This window comes from Apaloderma vittatum, unplaced genomic scaffold (genome assembly GCF_000703405.1).
Source record: "Apaloderma vittatum isolate BGI_N311 unplaced genomic scaffold, ASM70340v1 scaffold7640, whole genome shotgun sequence".
Classification (NCBI taxonomy): Eukaryota; Metazoa; Chordata; class Aves; order Trogoniformes; family Trogonidae; genus Apaloderma; species Apaloderma vittatum.
In genome coordinates this window covers 46,917-48,112 of record NW_009695026.1, presented here as the reverse complement: position 1 = coordinate 48,112, position 1,196 = coordinate 46,917, and the positions used below count along the sequence as shown (strand labels likewise).

Genomic DNA, 1,196 nt, shown 5'->3' with positions numbered 1-1,196 from the left:
CTTCACGGAAAGAGTTGTGGGATATTGGAACAGGCTGCCCAGGGAGGGGGTTGAGTCGCCATCCCTGGATGTGTTTAAGCATCGCTGGGATGTGGTGTTGGGTGATCTGGTTTAGGGGTGAACTTGCGAGTACGGTTAATGGTTGGACTCGATGATCCCAAGGGGCTTTTCCAACCTGGATGATTCTGTGAAACCAGATCCCTGAGCGCTGGGTCTGCTCGACTCCTAAATCCCTCCAGGGACGGGGACTCCACCCCTGGGCAAACCCTTCCAATGCCTGAGAACCCTTCTGGTGAAGAAATGTTTCCTCGTATCCAATCTAAACCTCCCCTGGTGCAACCTGAGGCCGTTTCCTCTCATCCTATCGCTTGTTCCTCGGGAGCAGAGCCCGACACCCCCTGGCTGCCCCCTCCTGCCAGGGAGCTGCCGAGAGCAAGGTCTCCCCTCAGCCTCCTCTGCTCCAGCTGAACAGCCCCAGGGCCCTCAGCCGCTCCTCAGCACACTTGGGCTCCAGACCCTGCCCCAGCTCCGCTGCCCTTCTCGGGACACGCTCCAGCCCCTCCAGCTCCTTCTTGTCGGGAGAGGCCCAAAACTGAACCCAGAGTTTGAGATGTGGCCTCACCAATGACAAGTCCAGGGGGACAATCCCTGTCCTGGACCTTGGTTACTCCGAGAAGGAAGGGAAAGCTCAGGGCTCTGTGGCCGTGAGATCTCACCTTGTGGAAGAAGGCAGCACCAGTGAGCACCATCGAGAGCTCGCACGAGTAGTTGGAGTTGTAGAGCCAGGACTGATGGGGGATGTCCCACGCGTGGTAGCGCCCTGGGAAGCCAACGATGCGGTCCCTCGCCTCTCTCCAGACACTGCAAACACAAAACCTCTCGGTGAGACGGGCAGGGCTCTGGCTGAGAGCCACCACACACACGCCCTCAACGCCCATCGGCTCCCAAGGCGGGCACAAAGTGATGGAGATGCCTACACATCACAGAAATTTGGCAACTGCTTGTCCAAAGAATGGCTAACGTACACTGTAGTTTGGGAAAAAAAGGGTAAACATCTGTAAAATTGCTTTAAAATAAAAATACAGAAATATCTAACATGCAGGAGACGTCGGTTCAATGCCCTTCCACAGCACCAAAGTCCCGCTTTCAGTAGGAGGGACTGACCAGCCGTCACGGCTGGCCGCGGGACACGGGAA

At 56.8% G+C, this 1,196-nt stretch overlaps 1 protein-coding gene across 1 annotated transcript in view; it reads right to left on the bottom strand.

The window, feature by feature from the left end:
- The window catches only part of EXTL3 (exostosin-like glycosyltransferase 3), a 31,845-nt gene that overhangs the window by 3,042 nt on the left and 27,607 nt on the right, over nt 1-1,196 (bottom strand). Inside the window, exon 3 of the mRNA XM_009869610.1 lies at nt 717-861. Coding sequence (XP_009867912.1) covers nt 717-861 — 145 coding nt within the window. The remainder of the gene's footprint in view (nt 1-716; nt 862-1,196) is intronic.